The 20,034-nt window shown below is 36.7% G+C and overlaps 1 protein-coding gene across 1 annotated transcript in view; it reads right to left on the reverse strand.

The window, feature by feature from the left end:
• Positions 1 to 10,402: 10,402 nt before the first annotated feature.
• The window catches only part of LIPG (lipase G, endothelial type), a 32,665-nt gene continuing 23,033 nt past the window's right edge, over positions 10,403 to 20,034 (reverse strand). The window contains exons 7-10 of the mRNA XM_051969637.1: positions 19,647 to 19,767; positions 16,547 to 16,765; positions 14,679 to 14,783; positions 10,403 to 12,591 (exon numbers count right to left, since the gene is read on the reverse strand). Coding sequence (XP_051825597.1) covers positions 12,570 to 12,591; positions 14,679 to 14,783; positions 16,547 to 16,765; positions 19,647 to 19,767 — 467 coding nt within the window. The 3' untranslated portion in view covers positions 10,403 to 12,569. The remainder of the gene's footprint in view (positions 12,592 to 14,678; positions 14,784 to 16,546; positions 16,766 to 19,646; positions 19,768 to 20,034) is intronic.

The following is a 20,034-nucleotide window of genomic DNA, read 5'->3' on the forward strand; positions in this document are numbered from 1 at the left end:
CTGAAATCATCCTGCTGATCGTTTCTTACAGAACAATAATATTCCATAACATTTATATACCATAAATTATTCAGCCATGCCCCAACTGATGGACACTCAGTTTCCAGTTTCTGACCACTACAAACAGGGCTGCCGCAAACATTTTTGCACATGTGAGTCCCTTTCCCTCCTTTAAGATCTCTTTGGGATATAAGTCCAGTAGAAACACTGCTAGATTAAAAGGTATGCACAGTTTGATAACTTTTTGAGCATAGTTCCAGATTGTTCTCCAGAATGGTTGGATGCATTCACAATTCCATCAACAATGTATCAGTGTCCCAGTTTTCCCCTCCAACATTCATCATTAACTTTTCCTGTCATCTTAGCCTATCTGAGAAGTATGTAGTGGTATCTCACAGTTGTCTTAATTTGCATTTCTCTGACTAATACTGATTTAGAGAACCTTTTCATGTGACTACAAATAGTTTCAATTTCTTCATCTGAAAATTGTCTATTCATATCTTTTGACCATTTATCAATTGGAGAATCAAGGCAAGAGTTTTAATGCTTACATGAGCAGATATTACACTTCCTCCTCAGTCTGTCTAGTAGAATTTAAAGGCTAACACCCAAAGATGGAAAGTGTCTCTAATGAATTAATTAACACTTTCTATGATCTTGAAGCAGCAGCAATAATCAATCTTTTATTTCCTTGGCTTTCCAGTTAAACCACATCTCCTCCCTTGACACAAATAGAGTTTTCTTTCACTTCCTATATTTTTTTAAGGCCTCAAAGACACTGATTGCCAACCTAGGTTTTATACTGATAGTTATCTTAAGGGGTAGGTACTGTGATGTTTGTAAAAATATTTAAAAGTCTCTAAAACCTAACTTTTAAAAATATAGAGTATTTCACTTCTGTGAATGTGAACAAACTACTATTTCCTTTAAAACATTCAAGTACTATGAATTGGTCCAACCATTCTGAAAGCAATTTGAAAATATTCTGAGGAAGTGATTAAAATGCCATAGCATTTGACCTGGAGAGCCCACTACTAGGTATGTATCCCTAGGATATCAAAGAAAGAAAAAAAGTCATACATATTTATATCCAAATTATTTATAGTAGCACTTTTTAATAGTAGTAACATATTGAAAACAAAGGAGATATATATCAATTAGGAAATGTTTAAACCAAATTTGCACACAGATATAAATGAATTATGACATGAAAAAGCATCTTCTCTCTTTGAAGTAGGGGACTACACATACAAAACTCTTCAGATAATATCAGACTTTTCCAATGTATTGACTAGTTCTGCTAAATCGCTTATTTATCCTATTTTTTTGTTCTTTATCCTAAGGAATGGGTTTTTCCACACTTAATTGAATTTTATTTTTTTTCCAATTGCATGGAAAGATAATTTTCAACATTCATTTTTGTAATATTTTTGAGTACCAAATTTTTCTCCTTCTCTCCCTTAATTCCCCTTCCCCAAAGCAACAAGCAATCTAATATAGGTTATAACATACAATCATTTTTAACATTTCCACATTAGTCATATTGTGAAAAAAAATCAGAACAAAAGGAGAAAAACATAAGAAAAAAGCAGAAAATAAACAAGTTAAAAATAGTATGCTTTGATTCACATTCTCTCTCCAAAGTTCTTTCTCTGGATACAGGTGGCATTTTCCATCACAAGTCTATTGAAATTATATTGGATCATTATATTAATGAGAAGAGCTAAGTCTATCACAGTGGATCATCACACAATGTTGCTGGTACTGTGTACAATGTACTCCTGGTTCTGCGCACTTCACTCAGCATCAGTTCATGTAAGTCTTTTTGGGTTTTTTCTGAAATCAGCCTGCTCATCATTTCTTATAGAATAACAGTAAGGAATGGTTTTCTTAGGGAGGTATACCTTGGAAAATTCAGATGATTAAAAACAAAAAATGTCAATAAAAATTTATTTTGAAAAAAATAATTAACCACTCCAGTTGTATTTATAGGATTGCTATCACTTATTGACCTCCAAGTTATTCTCTCTCCTTTTTCAAGGAGTTCATTTCCTGGTTTAAATTCCTCCTTCCTATCCTAACTCCTGTCTTGAAAAGGACACTGGGCTAGGAATTCAAATTTTATCTCACACACTTACTAACTCTGTTACCCTGGATAATTCTAAATCTATGATCTTATGATTCTTCACTGAGCCAAAGCAATCATTTTATTCCTTCCAGATTAATTGAAAAACTCCCAAAAGCAGCTATTTCAAACCTTATAGTCTCCTCTCATACCAACTCACCATCATCCATCTCAGCAGAGGATGAAATCTACTATTTTACTGATAAAACCAAGTCTATCTCCTTGATGCTTCCTCTTCTCCTCTATTCTACACTTTAACCCCATCCTCACCACCCCCATTCTCTCCTTTTGTTCAGGTCTTTGAAGAAGAGGTAATCGTTTTAATTACCTAGGCCAGTGTTCTTGCTTCCATTCCCCATCATTATTTCCAGGAAATTTCCAGGAAAATTCATTGCCCTTATTGCCTCCATTTTCTCTCTCTCTTCTCCTAATCTTAGAATCTGATCTTTGACTCCATGACTTGACTGAAGTTGCTCTCCATAAAGTTATCAACTATTTCTTATTGACTAAATATGACGGCCTTTTCTCAGTCTCTATTCCATTAAACCTCTTCTTCTGTAAATTCTGTCAATTAACCATTCCTTCCTGGGTTTCAAGATCCGGCATTCTCCTTTTTTTCTCCTCTGAGATCTCTGATTAATCTTTTATTTTATTGCTAGACTACTATTTACTTCTTAACCCTAAAGTGGGCATTTTCTTGGGGCCTCTTTTCTTCTTTTTCCTATACTATTTCTTTTGGTGATTTCAGCTGCTCCCAAATATTCAACCATCATGTCTTTGCAAATGAATCACAAGTCTAAATAGCTCTCCTAAATTCCAGTCTCACATCACCAACTACTTGCTAGATATCTTCATTAGCAGATGCTCCATCAACATCTCAAATTCATATCCAAAACAGAACTCTTATCCATTCCCTTTGACACATGAAAAGTTTGATAAACATAATCTCTGAGTAATTAATCATTTTATTAATTAGGATTAGCAAGTGATTAATAAAAAGATGTTCATCTGGCCTTCTCTCTGAACCCAAAGATGTCTTCTGGAAGCCTCTTGACACTCATATACTCTTTTTTTTTTTTTTTTTTTTTTTTCACAAGCTTTTCTTTTTTTTTTTTTTTTAAATTTTTTTATTTAATAATTACATTATATTTACACTCATTTCTGTTCCGATTTTTTTTTCCCCTCCCTCCCTCCACCCCCTCCCCTAGATGGCAAGCAGTCCTTTATATGTTGGATATGTTGCAGTATATCCTAGATACAATATATGTTTGCAGAACCGAACAGTTCTCTTGTTGCGTAGGGAGAATTGGATTCAGAAGGTATAAATAATCCGGGAAGAGAAACAAAAATGCAGATAGTTCACATTCGTTTCCCAGTGTTCTTTCTTTGGGTGTAGCTGCTTTTGTCCGTCATTTATCAATTGAAACTCAGGTCTCTTTGTCAAAGAAATCCATTTCCATCAAAATATGTCCTCATACAATATCGTTGTCGAAGTGTATAATGATCTCCTGGTTCTGCTCATTTCACTTAGCATCAGTTCATGTAGGTCTCTCCAAGCCTCTCTGTATTCATCCTGCTGGTCATTTCTTACAGAACAATAATATTCCATAACATTCATATACCACAATTTACCCAGCCATTCTCCAATTGATGGGCATCCATTCATTTTCCAGTTTCTAGCCACTACAAACAGGGCTGCTACAAACATTTTGGCACATACAGGTCCCTTTCCCTTCTTTAGTATTTCTTTGGGATATAAGCCCAATAGAAACACTGCTGGATCAAAGGATATGCACATTTTGATAATTTTTTGGCATAATTCCAGATTGCTCTCCAGAATGGTTGGATTCGTTCACAACTCCACCAACAATGCATTAGTGTCCCAGTTTTCCCGCATCCCCTCCAACATTCATCATTATTTTTTCCTGTCATCTTAGCCAATCTGACAGGTGTGTAGTGGTATCTCAGAGTTGTCTTAATTTGCATTTCTCTGATCAATAATGATTTGGAACACTCTTTCATATGAGTGGTAATAGTTTCAATCTCATCCTCTGAAAATTGTCTGTTCATATCCTTTGACCATTTATCAATTGGAGAATGGCTTGATTTCTTATAAATTTGAGTCAGTTCTCTATATATTTTGGAAATGAGGCCTTTATCAGAACCTTTAACTGTGAAAATGTTTTCCCAGTTTGTTGCTTCCCTTCTAATCTTGTTTGCATTAGTTTTATTTGTACAAAGGCTTTTTAATTTGATGTAATCGAAATTTTCTATTCTGTGATCAGTAATGGTCTCTAGTTCATCTTTGGTCACAAATTTCTTTCTCCTCCACAAGTCTGAGAGATAAACTATTCTATGTTCCTCTAATTTATTTATAGTCTCGTTCTTTATGCCTAGGTCATAGACCCATTTTGATCTTATCTTGGTATGTGGTGTTAAGTGTGGGTCCATGCCTAATTTCTGCCATACTAATTTCCAATTATCCCAGCAGTTTTTATCAAATAATGAATTCTTTTCCCAGAAGTTAGGGGCTTTGGGTTTGTCAAACACTAGATTGCTATAGTTGACTATTCTGTCTTGTGAGCCTAGCCTTTTCCACTGATCCACTAATCTATTTCTTAGCCAATACCAAATGGTTTTGGTGACTGCTGCTTTATAATATAATTTTAGATCAGGTACAGCTAGGCCACCTTCATTTGATTTTTTTTTCATTAATTCCCTTGAGATTCTCGACTTTTTATTGTTCCATATGAATTTTGTTGTTATTTTTTCTAGATCAATAAAATATTTTCTTGGAAGTCTGATTGGTATAGCACTAAATAAATAGATTAGTTTAGGGAGTATTGTCATCTTTATTATGTTCGCTCGGCCGATCCAAGAGCACTTAATATTTTTCCAATTATTTAAGTCTGACTTTATTTGTGTGGAGACTTTTTTATAATTTTGCTCATATAATTCCTGACTTTCCTTTGGTAGATAGATTCCCAAATATTTTATGGTATCAACAGTTATTCTGAATGGAATTTCTCTTTGTATCTCTTGCTGTTGGGTTTTGTTGGTGATGTATAAAAATGCTGAGGATTTATGGGGATTTATTTTGTAGCCAGCTACTTTGCTAAAATTATGAATTATTTCCAATAGCTTTTTGGTAGAATCTCTGGGGTTCTCTAGGTATACCATCATATCATCTGCAAAGAGACACTCATATACTCTTGAAAGAGTGGGTGTTCTTGACAGGTAGCAATAAACTCTGAATAGTTAATAATTAATGAGAGAATGAATATTATAATGAAAGATGGGCCTTGTCTAATGAGGGACTAGGGATTGTGACTTATGTGATTCATAAACAAAGAGAGATTCATTTCAAACCAGACTAGTCCATACTGAGCAAACTATATAAAAGAATATACCCAAAATGGATAGAGCACCAACCCTGAAGTCAGGAAGACCTAAGTTCAAATCTGGTCTCAGACACTTAACACATCCTAGCTGTGTGACCCTGGGCAAGTCACTTATTGCCTCAGCAAAAAAAAAAAAAATCTAAAACCCCTTACTCTCCATCTTTGCCCCCACCCCCAGTCTGTCTAAATAAAACACAATAGATCAGAATTCATCCAGGTTTTTCTACTTGGGTGAGGTAAGGATTCCATCTAGATAACTTGTCTAGGTGGGGTAAATTTTTGGGGTAAGATCAGTAATATCTTTTAAAGACTGACTGTATAATCTACAGGGGTTTGTGTATGAATGAAGAAATAAAAAGAAAAAATCTTAATTTTAATTAATAATTGGTTGTTATTATATGAGAGAAATAGTCAAATGACTATTTCTCTCATTCCCTAAATCCACATTCTCCAAATTTCACTACTTTTCTCACAAATATCAACATCCTTTCTTCTAGATTTGCTCCAATAAAAAATAAGCTTCTTGAGGGCAGGGACTATTTCATTTTTGTCTTTGTATCCCCAGAACTTCATACAGTCCCTGGCATATATTAGGTATTTAACAAATGCTTGTTGAATTGATTTGAACTTAATGAGTCTTTGACACTTCCTGATCTCTTATCCCTTCATCTAATTACTTACGGAAGCTTTGTTGCTCCTACTGCTACAAAATCCATCCACTTTTTTTCCTTTAACACATCTTGTTCAGGCTTCCATCATCATTCAGCAAGGTTATTTTAACAGACTGATTAACTGATCTTCTGGTTTCCAAGTTCTCCCTCTCCAGTACATTATATAGCAGCCAAAGAACTCTTCCTAAGGTACAGGTTTAATCATGTCCCTCCCTTGTGCCAAAAAATCTTGTGATTCACTCATGCTTCTGGGACAAAATAAAAACTCTTCCATATGGCATTAATGCTTTCTACAATCTCGGTTCAACCTACCTTCTAAAATTATTTCCCATAATTTTCTTTACTCCAGGAAAGTTGGCTTTCTAAGAGTTAGAAAATTGAAAGCTTTAATCTCTACCCAGTGTTTATGCTTTTATACTCACTTCTGCCTTAAATTTAAGATTCAACTCACATGCTACTTTCTAGGTTCTTGATCACCTTAATAATAATTAGTGTTCTTCCCTGTTCAAATTATTTCATATTTAACTAATTGTATACCTATTCTACTCTGCTGGTCTCCACAATAAAGTATAAGTTCCTTGAGAATCAAAACTTTTTTTTTTTTTTAGTATAGATACAGTTGCACTCTCTCACCCCAACTGCTATAAAAGGTCAAAATATTTCAGTTTTATCCCTCAGTGGGCATAATGAAGTTTTAAATGTATGAACAAGATACTTTATACTCCATGAGCTCTTTAGAAGGTAAGAATCTCTTTGATAGGGTAGACCCAAAAAAAGCAATACCTTTGCTGAAAGGATCAGTCAATCATTGGGTCTCTGTAAAAAATAGAAATCAATTCAGCAATAAATTCTGTCAAATGATGAATTTGCCTAGAAGTGGAAGAATTCCCTAAAGAGGAATTTCTCTTGAGGAAAGTGCAAGAAAACCCCTCTCTCCTATATTATCAGAGACCAGGAATAAACAGTACATCTAACTAGATCAGAGAAATTAGAGCAGTAAGTGATAATGCAATTAGTCAGAATCAAAAAGTCACCTATTTGTATCTAATGGTAGCCATTTCTTTTTTTTTTTTATTTAATAATAACTTTGTATTGACAGAATCCATGCCAAGGTAATTTTATACAACATTATCCCTTGCACTCGCTTATGTTTCGTTTTTTCCCCTCCCTCCCTCCACCCCCCCCCCAAGATGGCAAGCAGTCCTATATATGTTAAGTATGTTGCAGTATATCCTAGATATAATACATATTTGCAGAACCGAACAGTTCTCCTGTTGCACAGGGAGAATTGGATTCAGAAGGTAAAAATAACTCGGGAAGAAAAACAAAAATGCAAACAGTTCACATTCGTTTCCCAGTGTTCCTTCTCTGGGTGTAGCTGTCTCTGTCCATCATTTATCAATGGAAACTCAGTTAGGTCTCTTTGTCATAGAAATCCACTTCCATCAGAATACATCCTCATATAATATTGTTGTCGAAGTGTATAATGATCTCCTGGTTCTGCTCATCTCACTTAGCATCAGTCCATGTAGGTCTCTCCAAGCCTCTCTGTATTCATCCTGCTGGTCCTTCCTTACAGAGCAATAATATTCTAATGGTAGCCATTTCTAAGGTGGAGAATAGGAGATAGGGGAAGGAGTGAAGGAATAAAAAAAACTTTACATGATAAATTTATTATATATTTAAAAGGAATAGAAAGTAGTACATAATAGATTTCATTTGCAAACATCTTTATTATACTATGTTATGGAAATACTTGTTTTATTCCATAAATTAAAAATAAAATAATTTCTTTAAAGAGTAGGCACTAGAGGAAAGGTAGCTTCAGGAAGTATATGCCTTCATGGTAGAGAAAAGTATCAATTGAGAACCCTACAAAGCTTGACCCAAAATCTCAACTGAGAGCTATACCGAAGGAGAACTTTATGAGGATTATAAAGGAAGGAAAGGATTTCTTGTAACCAAGAGTTCTGTTACTTCTTCATCACATGCATTCTCTACACTCATTATCTTTATATTTTCTGCTCACTGTCCCCATTGACTCTGTGTATATGTATCAGAATTTTGGGGCAATGATTTTATTCTTCCTGCTCTTACTATATCATATTAGCAAGTATCTTTACCAAAAGGTCAATTATCTAGCTGATTATTAGCAGAAAGGCACACTGTAGGGGCTTATAAATGATAGTACTAGAAATCTAGGGACTGAAGGTCCCTAGAACTCTAAACATAGTAGTCAAGTACCTTCTAAATATTTACTCTCCCAAAGTGAGTGAAAGCTGAGAAGCAGCCCTGGTGAAAGTTTTATATTAGTATTTCTAGAGTCTAGCACACAGTAGGCACTTAATAAATGTTCAACAGAATCTTGACTGTAGTATCTTAGAGGTGGAAGGGACCTTAGGTGCCATCTATTATAATCCACAATTGAACAAGAAAGCTTTATATGACATGCCTGAAATATAGTCATCCAAACTGGTTTTTAAAATTCATTTCTTACTGTCCATTTCACTTTTGGACAGCTCTTAACTATTGGAAGGTTTTTCCTTATATAAGTTGAAATCTGCCTCTTTGCGCTTTCTACCCATTGCCTCTAATTCTGCTCTCTAGGACCAAACAAGCTGCTAGTCACCATTACAGATTTCCAAATGTTTGCTATCTTTTTGCCAGTCTAAACATCTCTAGTTCCTTCTGCTATAGCCTTGCCACCAGTCCCCTCACCATCTTAGTTGACCTCCCCTGTCTGCTCATGAGATTTCCAATGTCATTCCTGAAACTTGACACTCAAAACTAGAAATAGCTCTCTTAATGTGTAGGAGGATTATTATCTCCCTAATTCAAGGCACTATGTTGCCATTAATATAATCAGCACTTGCAACAAAATAGCTGGCATGAGTAGTGGACTGGCTTTTACATCAGGAAGACCCAGGGGTAAGTTCTGCCCTCATTATATTCAGCTAGGTGATTATAGGCAAGTCATTTAATTTCTCAGTATCCCAGCAGCTCCCTAAAATAAGTGGATGTACACCAATGGGAAATCACAACTAGGGATCATTTCTCCCTTCCCCCCTCCTCCACAAAAAAAATAAAAAATAAAAAATAAAAAAAAAGCATCACTCTTTTTGGCTGCCATTTCTCACCACTGAAGCACATTGACCTTGAAGTCCATTGGGGGAAAATCCAGCTCTTTTTCATCTGGATATATTGTCCAGCCACATGTTTCCAATCTTGTACAAGTAATGTTGATATTCTGAGCCCAAGTATTCCCCTAATAAATTTCATTTTATTGGATTCAACCTCTCCTTCTATCCTTTCAAGATCTTTTTTGGATTCCAGTGTGTTCACTGTCCCTTCTAGATTTGTATCAACTAGTTTTAAAATGTTTTAAAAGAGAAAGTAAGTCATAACCCCTTTAAGAAAGAATTTTTTTCAGCAGAAAGCCAAATCACACATCATATAGTTAGATTAAAGAAGGAACTCAAACCAAGCAAAAAATTGAAAAATGTGGTTTCAAAGAATGGGGAAATTTAGCATTATCATGAATAAACTAATTAGATGGCTGATGTGAAAATATGTTTTGCACAACTGTATATTTATAAAATGGATATCTTATTTTTTTTTGTCTCTTGGAATGGAGAGAGGGAGAAATTCTGGAACTAAAAATAAAAAGGAAATTTAAAAGAAAAAAGAAAAGATAGAGCAACTTTCCCCTCTAAATTAGAAAGGACAACTATTCAATACAAATGTATATTAAAGCCCAAATGAAAACAAAGACCCATGCTACATGTTGGGGTGGGAGTGGAAGTGATTCAAAAGGAGCAAGTCACTTAAGGACAGATCTGAGAATAATATCACAGGAGATTTAAGCAGCATGAAGACACTGGGGAGCTTGGGAAGCATATTAAAAACTCTTATTAAGCATATTAAAAACTCTCTAATCTCTTTCTTGCTTCAGTTTCTCCTGCATTACATACTTTTCAATGTCCAAAAACTTTGTCAAGTCCTTCCTTGTATCTAATCTAAGGCTCCCATACTGTCCTTTTGTCCTGTCTTCAGAGGAAGTAAAAGGCAACAAATGATTCATCCATCAATGAATTATAATTCAAATACTTTAAGACAATTTTGAAAAAAGCACCCTTTATTGTAATTCACACTTGAGTGTAGGAACCATGCTCCATTTCAGGTTTTTAAAAAGAGAACTGCCAGACTTTTTAGAATCAAATAATGTTTTATTATTTTCCTGCAGGACTTTGTAAAAAAAAAAAATTACCAAAATATGTTAGTTCCAAAGCAATAACTAATTAACCTAAAACATCTATCTCTTCTTTGTACATTATATACATCTGAGAAATAAATAGAGTTCTAGGCAGCATACAAAACATCATTATATACATATAAGGCTTTAAGCCAACTGCATAAATACATGGCCGGTGAAGATCCATTTTCTGGAAATCAACTCCAAAGACTTCCATCATCCAAGGCCTATCAAGCTTGGAATGCAAGCTTGACTTTGGTTAGAGATAGACACAAAACTTATCAACAGAGAGACATACAAATTGGGAAACCCAGCAGGTATGAAAAGCTAACTGAAGGGGTCTCTTAAAGCGAGTGCACTGAGCAAAAACACACCTTTGGCATTATGCAGGCTAATCCACTATCTTTCAGAAACTAGAGCTAGAGAAAAAATGTCCAGTTCCATCCAATATCTCTCTTTCTGTCTCTGTCAGTCGCTCACTCTCTCTTTCTCTCTCTCTCACTGTGTCTGTTTCTCTGACTTTCTGTCTCTGTCTCTGTTTCTCTGTTTCTCTCTCTGTTTCTCTCTCTCTCTCTCTCACACACACATACACACACACACACACAAAATTATCTTTCTTTTTGAAGATAGAGGTTCAAAATTCAATGGAAAAGCGCTCCTACACATCACATTTGGAACATTTCAGGAGGGAAAGACTCAATAATTCCATCCCAAATCTTAACACTAAGGTGTAGAGACAAAGGTCCTGAATGATGGACCAGTATCTCTGGGTATAGGACTGGTACCACTGTCAAATGATAGGTGACACATACTATCTCTCTGAATCTTAGTTTCTGTATCTATAAAATGGGGGAAATAGTGTCTGCTCTCTCCAACTCATCTAAGAATTAAATAAATCATATATGATGCTGTTCTTTGAAAAATATAAAAATGATGAATTTGGAGGGTTTTTTGGAAGTTCTGCACTGGTGAGGCACAACTGGAAATATAAAATCTTTGAAGTAGGAGTCTTAAGTGCAAAGTAAAATCAAGATTTAAATAAGCCCAATCTGTAGCTCCTGAATCCAAGTTTTCTTGACCTATGCTGACCTTTGCATATATAAATATGCTTAATAGCTGCAGTGTTTTTAATACCCAAAATAGTAAAAATTTTTCTTTGAAATGTAACCAGTTATATTTTCTACAGACAAACCAATAGAATAGCTTTGATGGTGATTAACATGTCAATACATTATTTGGCAAAGGTTGTATAAAGAAAGCATTTATGATCCCCAAGGTATACCTTATACATAATTTGCATCTCCTACAGCCACTGAGTGCCAGAGCTAGACAGGGTTTTATTGATCATCTAGATCTAGCCCACTCATTTTCAAATGAGGAAACCAAGACTCAAAGGCACTGATTTGTTCAATGTCATGCAACCAACGAATGGTAGTCTCAATAAATATATGTTGGGAACAAATGACTGATCCTTTGGACATTGCAAGAGTATGTGAAAAGAGAGATTGTACCTCTCAAATGTGGAAAGCAGGGACAATGCAACCCAAAGCTGCCCAGAACCTTTCAGCATCATCCTCTGAAGTGATTTCTCTTCTTTGTAAAAACACAGAATGTTCCCCATGTGTCTCATCAGATCAGAAAGACTTTTTTTTTTTCTCTGAAATGACCCTGAGAGGAAAGACCACCAGTCAGAGAATCTTTGGGGTGTGTGTGGCCTTTATGGCACCTCATCCATTAAGAGTCTCTTCAGAATGGCTGTTTCCCTTGGCCAAAAATACAGATGGGTATTCTCCAAGGAACTTCAAACCAGCACTGAGAAGCACACAGATATTAAGCTTGTAGACAGAACTGGAACTCAGCCTCCACCTGGGATCCACTGAGCATTTAGTTAGGGTTAGTACTAGCCTAAATAGCTGTGATAAGTTGCAGTAAAGGATGAGTTCCCCTCCTGCCTGCCATTACAGCAGTTGTGGGGAAAGAGGGCCTGAGCCCAGTGGTAAACTGCCCTCCTGATAACAGTCAAGAGGAGATCCTGCCCTCCGGGTAGATCTCAGCAGTAACTTTCTCCATGTAGTTGGATGGCAGTAGGTCTCAGCGGGGTAAATCCTCCAAAAGGACCCTTAGAGCAGATCTGTGGCTGAACTGAAAAGAGAGAGATCAGGAGAATATGAAACAGTAACAAACACCCTGGGACTGTTCATTCTTAATTTAAAATGTACCATATATAGGAATCATGTGAATTCTATTTAGCTCCCAGAAAACACCAAGACTTAGCAATATCCTTCTCTTCTCCCCTTAACCAACAGACAAACATACTTACACATGCATGAACAATAGACTTGCATACACATGTACAAGCAACACATACACACACAAAGTATAACACCCCATCCACCAAGCCCACATAGGGCAGACTATTACATTTACTCATCCATGTGAAGCAGGTATTTATTTTGGAGCAAAAATCTCCTAATTCCCAACTCCTTATTCAGGGTTCTTTCCTCTGCTTCCCAATTCATAGAGAAAAATATTTTCATTAATATTTCCACAGTTTTGTTTTTGAAGGGGAAGGGGGAATAGTCAGCAACTATTATGAAAAAGACTTTGGTTTGTCTTTCAGGGAATCACCCCAAGCTTACAACTGGGTGTTACATTAAAAAATACTAACATTTGCCAGTAACTACACCATAAGAGAATAGAAAGAGCTCTGAAATGGAAGTCATCAGGACAGTGCATTACACCTCCCACTCTGCATGCCATCAAGAAATCTCTCCCGTCCTCAGTTTCTTCTCTTGTAATCTCCAAAGGCTCTTCCAACTTTAACATTTTATGGTTTTCTATTTTGCAAAGGAAGCTTGGAACTTTGGATTAAATGCTGTTTATCTGTAAGGTGTATGGGGTGAGTGAGTGGCGAGGGATCAAGGAATGCAGAACTAATGTCGGTTATAATTACTTATAATTACATTATAATTTCATGAAAAAGAAAACTGATAATCTGGCCAGGTAGTCCCAAGGGCTATGATTTGCTAGTTCAAGGCTGTCATGTATAAAATCTTCACAGTCATAGCTACACATACACACACACACACACACACACACACACTCACTCATTCCACTAAACACACACCTTCATCCCCTCCAAAAAAAAAAAAAAATCTGGGAGGAATCTATAAAAAATATTTTATAAAGTTGTATAAAATTATTTTCCTTTTGAGAAATGAGGTCAGAGGAAAGAACTCTAAGGAAAAGAATCAAGAGACTTTGGTAACAGGCTCCAACTCACCCATTAAGTTAATGTGCCCATTAACATCTCTTGAGTGTGAATCTCCCTAACTATAAAATACAGTTCTTTCACATAGTTTACTTATATTTATTACATTATTATTTATTTTCATGAATTTGTGTACTTTTTTGTTTAGTTATTTTTAGTCATGTCTATCTCTTCATGATCCCATTTAGAGTATTTTTGGCAAAGATAATGAAGTAGTTTGTCATTTCCTTTTCTAGATCATTTTATTTATGAGAAAACTGAGGCAAATAGGATTAAATGACTTTCCCAGGGTCACACAACTAGTAATAATCTGAGGCCAAATTTACATATAGGACTTCCTGACTCTCAACCCTGCAATCTATCCACTGCCCCACCTAATTGTCCCTATTTATGTATATTTATTACATACTTTTATATGAATAAAATATGTTAATGTTTTAATAATTAGTATTATTATTTATATGTAGTTTATTTCAAACTATAAAATAAAGATGGTGCTACCTGCTCTCCCTGTCCCACGGCACAAGCTACTTGAGGGTCAAATAAAACAGTAAGAGTAAAAGTACTTTTAAAATCATAAAATGATGTGAATGGAAAACATTGTCATTATTATAGCAAAAATTATATTTGAAAATAGGCTTAATCTTGCCACTTAATTTTGTTTAGCTAGGCAGTTTTTAAATTTAAAAAAATCCTAAGAGTAGGATCCAATGGAATAAGCACTGCCTCTAGAAACAGAAGCCATGAGCTAAAATGCCAACTCTGACACCAGCTGTGTGACCCAGCACAAGGCTCTCTATATGGGCTTTGTCTGTTTCCTTGTCAATCAGTTGAGAGGGATGGAGTAGATGGCCTGTGAGATTCTTTCCAGACCCTAAGCATAACATCACGTCTCAGAAGCCTTTGAGTAAAAACCCAAGGGACAAGAACTGAGGGACAGTGAGCAGAGCTATCATACCTGGTCTGATTTTTTATTCTCCAGCCATCGCGGCACTTGGTAAACCAGAGGTCTTTGCCAGGAGAGATGCTAGTTTGCTCAGGATCTTCAACACAGAAAGTCAATCTGAACAAAAAAGAGAAGAAAGAATCAGAATGCAGGACCAGAACCCAAGAATGTGGCCCAGTAGCTAAGTAATAAGAAAAACAGCATCAATCAGAGAGGATTACCAGGGTTAGATGGAAGAAGGAGGGAGAGAACAGGGAGAAGGAAAGAGAAAAGGAAACACAGGCATCAATCTAGGAATTAAACATTATCTAACCACGTGACCCTGAACTTCCTCTCTTTGGGCCTCAGTTTCCTCATCTGCAAAACGAGCAGGCTGAATTCAATGATCCCTCAGTTCCCTACTAGCTCTAAGAGTCTAGAAATCTACATTATGCCCCCCCAAAAAGTATTCAATAATTCCCCATTGCATCAAAATTTAAAAAAAAAAAAAAGCCAAGATTTCTCACTGCATCTATCTCCAGTTGTCCTGATTTCAATCTTGCCAGCTAACCCAGAGAGAGAGCTCCTCTCTGGAGGAGATAATGAGGCTGATGACTATGCACAGCCCTCCCTCACTTCAATCCAATTCATTTGCAAATCAAGATATTACCTTCCTGATGTCATTGCTCCTCTTTGAGAGTGAAGGACAAACAACAATTGCATCAAAATCTAGTTTTGAAAACCTTTCATAATGTGGCCCCACTCTCTCAATATAATCTCATATTTCAGTTTTCCCAAAAATGTACCATTCACTCCAATGAGGCAAGGAATCCTCAGTTACATGAATAAATCACATCCATTCCTATCTCTGTACTGTATACAAAATTCTTCCAACATTTCAACATGCCTTCCCATTGCCTCCTTGCCCATTTAAATCCTACACAACTTCCAAGACCAAGCTCATGTTCTGGCTCTTCCAAGAAGCTTTTCCTAATTAGCACAGCATACATAGATTCTTCTCTGCCCTGATTTTCTGGAGCACTTAGAAGCCATGGATACCAATCAGTTGTATGTATACAATAAAGTACTAGACTCTCCCTTAAACAATACAAAAGGTCAAAAGAAGGTAAAAACTGTTTTCAGCTCTCCTAATGTTGCAGGGACCTCTCTAAAGTTTTAGAGAGTCACTACAAAAGAGTTCCAGTCTCACACACATAGACAGCCAGACATTCACACACACACATACAAAACTGGTTTACATTTTTAAATGTGCCACAAAGCATTATGAGATATTATACAAGCTCATGGCTCCTTCCAACCATCCTGAGAGGAGAATGGCATCTGCTCCTGGGGAGGGGCAGCACAGCATCCTCTGGCCAGAAGCCTACAGTGCATTCTCCATCTATCTGACCCTGCTGTTCCAGGTAGAATCTGGCTGTCCTGGAAGTGGGCAACAGCTTGCTGAAGCTAGAGATGGATGTGTCAGAGACCGAAGGAAAACAGCATCCCATCCCAGGACACTAGGGGAAAGAAAGCATGAGGCTTATAAAATGAAAGGTTACTGGGAGGAAGCTATCAGCCTTAGCCCTGTGACATACAACATACACATCGTTAGTGGTGGGCTGAGGCAATAGAGGAATAGATCACCTCCCACATCCTGGGCTTTCAGAATTGTTACAAGAATCCACTTTCCTACAAGTCGCTGAAACCCCTACTCCAGGCTGATGGAGTCACCTTATTTCATAAAGTGAACCCTTCCCCATTAAGGCATTTTTAAATAATTACTATTTTACCCAAATGCTGGAGAAGCTCATAAAAGGTAAGGAAAGCAGGTTTGGAAGGAAAGAGGAACACAAGAGACAAGAATGCTCTGACAGAAGGAAGGTGAGCAGGTGACTTACTTCTGCTGAGTTTCCCCAGATTTGACCCGAATACGCCTAATGTGAAGCTCCCTCACAGGGTTGTGGGGTTTCGACAGATAATTGCGCAGTTCTTTCCACAGGTTGTACCAGGATTGAGATGTGCCCTCCCAGGAGAGCTTGATCTTCAGCAGATCCCCCATGTCTTCCTCCGTGTAGACCAGGAAGGTGTTGGTGGCATTTAAATCTATCCGCTCCACTCTGTGGGGAAAAGCAAAGCTGTCTTTAAGGTTTAAGGTTCTTCCCATAGTGGGGGAACTAGATCTTCTCAGGAGGCAGCAGCTTCTTTTTCTCTAAGGAACAATGATATTGAGCCACAGGTGCTATCAAGTGGAGAGAAAAAGAGAGAAATTCTGGACCTAGGGAATGACTCCAAGATGAGGAGTACAGAAGCAGTCTGATGTCAACATAACATTAAAAATAAAGAAGACCTTTTTCTCAGGGCACATATCCAGGATGTGAGTCTTATCAAACTTGAAAACCTACTCCAGGTGATTATTGATGGGAAGGGTTAGGGTAGGTAGTGGGGAAGAAGGAGAAACAAAGGAATAGAAGAAACACAGGTGGTATGAGAGATTATGAAGTCCAAAGCAAGAAACTGAAGACTTTTAGAGAAGAGGAATTACTATCATTACTGCTGCTAATTGAAAGTAGGGGCTTCAAAAGAATAAAGCTGAACTGGTTAAGAGAGTAGTATGTGAAAACAAAATTTTAATTTGTTAACCACTGTTCAAAACATCCATTTGGAGGAAGGTTTCTAATGCAGAGGCCAGGGTTACTGAAGTCCATGATCCTTCACTGTTTAACATTTTCACCAATGACTTGATAAAAGCCAATGTTGATGTGCTTATCAAATTTACAGAGATATTAATCAGGGAAAGAGAGCTTACATGTTGGGTAAGATTGTTCCACAAGTTTTCTAGAGACCTAAGTCTGAACAAATGGACTGTGTTTAATACACTTGAGAAAAACTGAGGCAAATAAGCAGCACAGTAGATAGAATGCTGAGCCTAAAGTCAGGAAAACTCATCTTCCTGAATTCAAATCTGGCCTCAGACATTTACTAGTTGTCATTCCCTTAACCCTTTCTTCATCTGTTAAAAAATAAGCTGAAAGGTGCAGCTTGGTAGCACAGTGGATAGAGCACCAGCCCTGAAGTCAGGAGGACCTGAGTTCAAATCTGATCTCAGACATTTAACAGTTCCTAGCTATGTGACCTGGGCAAGTCACTTAACCCCGATTGCTTCAAAAAAAAGAAAGTATATGAACTATATGTGTGACATTTATGAGTAATGTTTGCTCTAAACAAACTTTGGAAAATGAGAATACTTATGGGACACTTCCTACCTGTGTGACCCTGGGCAAGTTACTTAACCTCAATTGCCTCAGAAAAAAAAAAAAAAAAAAAAAAGATGAACTTTTAACAAAATGTGAAGGAAAGGAAAGTATCAGTAAAAATACTAAAAAATTAGTATAAAAGTATTAAAGAGACCCCATATCATCCTAGCTGTTTCTTACAAAATCATCACAAAGGTAGTTTTTTAAATGCCCAAATATGGGGGGCAGCTAGATAGTGCAGTGGATAGAGCACCAGCCCTGAAGTCAGGAGCACCTGAGTTCAAATCTGATCTCAGACAGGGAACACTTCCTAGTTGTGTGACCCTGGGCAAGTCACTTAACCCCAATTGCCTCAGCAAAAAAATTTAAAAAAAAAAAAAGGTGGAAAAGGAAATGTGAGGACACTCCATTATCTTTGCCTAGAAAACCCCAAAAGAAGTCATGAAGAATCAAATACAACTAAAAACAACTAAAGAAAAAGAAGAAAAATCAAGAGCATGGGGCATTGAAGCTAGACCTGAGTAGATATGAAAAATACCGTGGTCACATTGAAACAGTGGGATATGGAAGCCAATAAAGCTAGAGCGATATTAGGTGCATTTAGAGTAGCTTGGTGTCAGAAGTGATCACACTGGTTCTGCCCAGATCAGACCAATCTGAAGCACTATTTACATTTTGGGAAGCTACATTTGGATAACTAGGTATTAGATTTAGGAAGATCATACAACATATCCAGAAAAGGATATGGGGTGGACAGAGGAGGAGGAGACTGGAGAGCAGGCTACAGAAGGCTTGATTAAAGGAACTGGGTATATTTTAATCAATGGAAATTATATTAAATATTCTTTGCCTCCATACTTAAAAGCCCATGGACCTTGTAAATGAAACCACCTAGATGTGTTGTCTCTGTCATTCAAATATAAGTTCCTTGAAGGTAGTAGCTTTTTCTACTTTTTAATTTTGTTTCTTATTTATTCTTTACTTATTTTATTTACTTATTTATTTTATTATTCTCTATTTAGCACACTGCTTTGAACATAAGTAATTGCTTAATAAAGGCTTTTTCATTAATTTGTCCCTGTTTAGCTTGCAAAAGAGAAAATTTAAATGGAGAAAGGGGAAGAGAAATAAGGAAATCATAATCCTTAAGTATTTGAAGTATTATCATGGAGAAAAGAGATTCAGTTTATCCTGCTTGGCTCCAAAAGATAGAAATGGGTAAAATTTAGGGAGGCAATTTTAGGCTTGATATAAGGAAAATCTTCCTAAGAGATTTCTCCAAAGAAAAATGGATTGCCTTGAGAAATAACAGAGAACCTTTCATTAAAGGTCATTAAGCAAAGGTTAAATAACAGTGTATCAAGAATTCTGGAGAGAGGAATTTCTACTCAGGTAAAGGGGAGGCTAGAATTCTGAAATGTGATTCTTCTAGAGGTAGCCTAAGGCAGAAAATCTTGAGGCAAAGAACTCGGGTTCAAATCCCATCTACTACCTAGATGATGTTGGATAAATTACTTATTCTCCTTGTGCCTCCAAAGGCCTAAACTAGATGACCTCTAAGGTACTGTCTAGCTCTAGATCTATGTAAGAATTAAGACTGACTTGAATTACCTAGCACCAACTCCTACATGTATATGCATGTATACATTCACCCCACAACCAGCTTCTCTATCCCTTCTCCCCTTCCTCTAAGGTTCCTCACGAGACTTAGTCCAGACTATAAGAAGGACATAATGTGACTTACATTTCTAGAGGAAGAGACTGGGAATCCGTGTTGGTGCCATAAAGTGTAACATAAAATGAGGGCTCTGTTTCTCCCATGGTCTTGTAGCTGAAGACGTGGATTTTCATCTGGTAATGGTAAACTGTGGGTACAAGAAGAACACAGATATTTATAAAGCCTTGCTGATGGTTTCCTGGTCCCACTGGACTGGCACTAAAGGAGTACTTTGGCAAACTGAAATTTGAAGATCAATTAACAAAAGACCAGAATCTCAGATCTAGGTCACGTAGCAAAAGCAATCAGTCCTGACCTATGAAATCTGGCTTTCCCCTTTTCTTCTTTGTCAACATCATATGATTAAGGACTTGTTTTAGGATAAAGAGAAGGTGACTTTAGTTTATGCTAAGGA

The sequence above is a fragment of the Antechinus flavipes genome, chromosome 1 (assembly GCF_016432865.1).
Source record: "Antechinus flavipes isolate AdamAnt ecotype Samford, QLD, Australia chromosome 1, AdamAnt_v2, whole genome shotgun sequence".
Classification (NCBI taxonomy): domain Eukaryota; kingdom Metazoa; phylum Chordata; class Mammalia; order Dasyuromorphia; family Dasyuridae; genus Antechinus; species Antechinus flavipes.